Raw genomic sequence first — 2669 nt, forward strand, 5'->3', positions numbered from 1 at the left:
CAAGTCTTCCTGCAATGGAATAGAGCACTGAGCCATACATTTTATAGAAAAACTTACTAATCATAATTATCCAAAGTTTCCTTTCCAGATTCGCACCTTACACTATAGGGATTCCTTGTGAGGAATTCATAATGGGTGAAATTAATTGGCCAGCTTCCTAAAACATTCCAGGTGCTAACCTCTCAGACAATGTGAAGGTGGAAGTCTATTAAAAGGTGACTTTTCAAATATGTGATTATATTATATCTGACTCTTCTTTGCAATGAAGAACTTCAGGGGTATAAAGAACCAGGTGTTTAAATTACATTTCTTCAATTATTCAGATAATACGAATTCTGGCTTGATGACAACTCATAATAGGTTAGCTTGGAATTAACTATCTGCGAGGCTGAGACATAATTACAGAAATAATTGCATGCATTAAAGTCAGAAAGGATACATTTCTAACTTTCTGAAATTCTCTTAACTTCTTTTAGTGATTAAAATGGGAAAAAGGACAGAATCTAAGGCAATACTTAAAAGCAGTTGCTCAATTATGAAGTTTGATTTTTTTTTTTAATTCTCAGAATTGAAAAACTTTATTGCCCACCACAAGGAAGGGCAGAAAGACAGGAAGCACCAAACTCCAGAGCCATGAGCATCAATCTTTCCCACCCTGCTGTCCTGCATCTTTGCTATGAGAGTGTGAATGGATCTTGCTTTAAAACTCCCTACTCACTCGGATCCAGGGTGATTCGGTACTCAGCGTTTGGCTTAGCCTCTTTGCTGGCTGTGTTTGGAAACCTCCTGGTGATGACTTCAGTTTTTCATTTCAAGGAGCTGCACTCTCCTGCCAATTTCTTGATCGCCTCTCTGGCTTGTGCTGACTTCCTGGTGGGGGTGACCGTCATGCCCTTCAGCATGGTCAGGTCCGTGGAGAGCTGCTGGTACTTTGGAGCCAGATTTTGTACCCTGCACAGTTGCTTTGATGTGGCATTTTGTTACTCTTCTCTTTTCCACTTGTGCTTCATCTCCATCGACAGGTACCTTGCTGTTACTGATCCTCTGGTCTATCCCAGCAAGTTCACGGTGCCTGTGTCAGGGATGTGCGTCAGCGTCTGCTGGATCCTGCCCATTGTATACAGTGGGGCTGTGTTCTACACAGGTGTCAATGACGATGGGATGGAGGAATTAGTAGGTGCTCTCAAGTGTGTAGGTGGTTGTCAAATTGTTGTAAATCAAGACTGGGTTTTGATAGATTTTCTGTTATTCTTCATACCTACCCTCGTAATGGTAATTCTTTACTGTAAGATTTTTCTAATAGCTAAACAACAAGCTATAAAAATTGAAAATACTGGTAGCAAAGCAGAGTCATCCTCAGACAGTTACAAATCCAGAGTGGCCAAGAGAGAGAGAAAAGCAGCTAAGACCCTGGGTATCATGGTGATAGCATTTATGATTTCATGGTTACTGTATACAATTGATACGCTAGTTGATGCCTATATGGGCTTCATAACGCCTGCCTATATTTATGAGATCTGCTGTTGGGGTGCTTATTATAACTCAGCCATGAACCCTTTGATTTATGCTTTATTTTATCCTTGGTTTAGAAAAGCCATAAAAATTATTTTAAGTGGAGAATTTTTAAAGGATAGTTCATCGACCATTAGGTTATTTGCAGAATAAACATAAACACTAAGTTGAGAAATTTAAAAATATTTTACAAATTATAAATTCATGACAAAATTAGATATAAGAAATTAACAAAGCATTTCAAGAATGGAGAAATATGTTGTGTTTTTCAAATTAACCAGAAACCAAATCACAAGAAGTTGCCTCCATTAAATCAGTGCAAAAGATATTTATTGAACTAAATGGTAAATAATGAAGTGGTTTACACTGTAATCTGTCTGAGTGGTCTGTACACGTCCTTGCCATATGCACTTGTTTCTTCCACTTTCATGGAATCGGCAATCTCATTTTTGGTGTGATATCTCTAATCATTTTCTCGTTTATGGTCAACTCTCATTTATCTTCAAATGGTTTCCTTGTCTTTTGCAACATTCTACTAGTTTACTAAGGCTATCATAACAAAGTATCACAGACTAGGTAGCTTAAGCAACAAAAATTTATTTGGTTTCTTGTGATTTTGGAGGCTAAAATTCCAAAATCAAGGTGTCAGCAGGGTGGGTTTCTTCTGAAGACCCCCTTCTTCAGCTTACAGGTGGCCAGCTTCTCTCTGCGTTGTCACATGGCTTATGCCATGGTTATGTGTGTCTGTGTCCTAATCTCCTCTTCTTATAAGACCACCAAACATATCGGGTTGGGGATCACCCTTAAAAACTCACTTTAACTTAATTACCTTTCAAAAGGTTTTATCTCAATATATGGTTACATTCTAAAGTACTAGGAGTTAGGACTTCAACAGAAGAATTTGGGGGACACCATTCAGCCCATAACAGGCACAAGACAAGGATTGGTGACACTCCCCAAGGGTCTGTTTGTTTGATGCGCATTTCTGATACTGCTGTACCTTCCAGTAGCTTTTGGGACAGCAGGTAAGAATTTCCTGTTTAATGCCGGGACAGAATCTTGGAATGTCCACCTGTCATATTGTGGGATCAGTCATTAAGCCTTGGAATCATGTATTCACTACAGACATTGCCCAGAAGTGGAAAATTGCAAGTGGA

General features: G+C 38.9%; 1 protein-coding gene across 1 annotated transcript; it reads left to right on the plus strand.

The window, feature by feature from the left end:
• The first annotated feature begins 633 nt into the window (after positions 1-633).
• Positions 634-1665, plus strand: TAAR8 (trace amine associated receptor 8). The gene has a single exon (XM_032843496.1). It carries the CDS (start codon positions 634-636, stop codon positions 1663-1665), a length of 1032 nt encoding a protein of 343 aa, XP_032699387.1.
• The last annotated feature ends 1004 nt before the right edge of the window (positions 1666-2669 follow it).

The sequence above is a fragment of the Lontra canadensis genome, unplaced genomic scaffold (genome assembly GCF_010015895.1).
Source record: "Lontra canadensis isolate GAN:19392208 unplaced genomic scaffold, GSC_riverotter_1.0 scaffold141, whole genome shotgun sequence".
NCBI classification, from domain to species: domain Eukaryota; kingdom Metazoa; phylum Chordata; class Mammalia; order Carnivora; family Mustelidae; genus Lontra; species Lontra canadensis.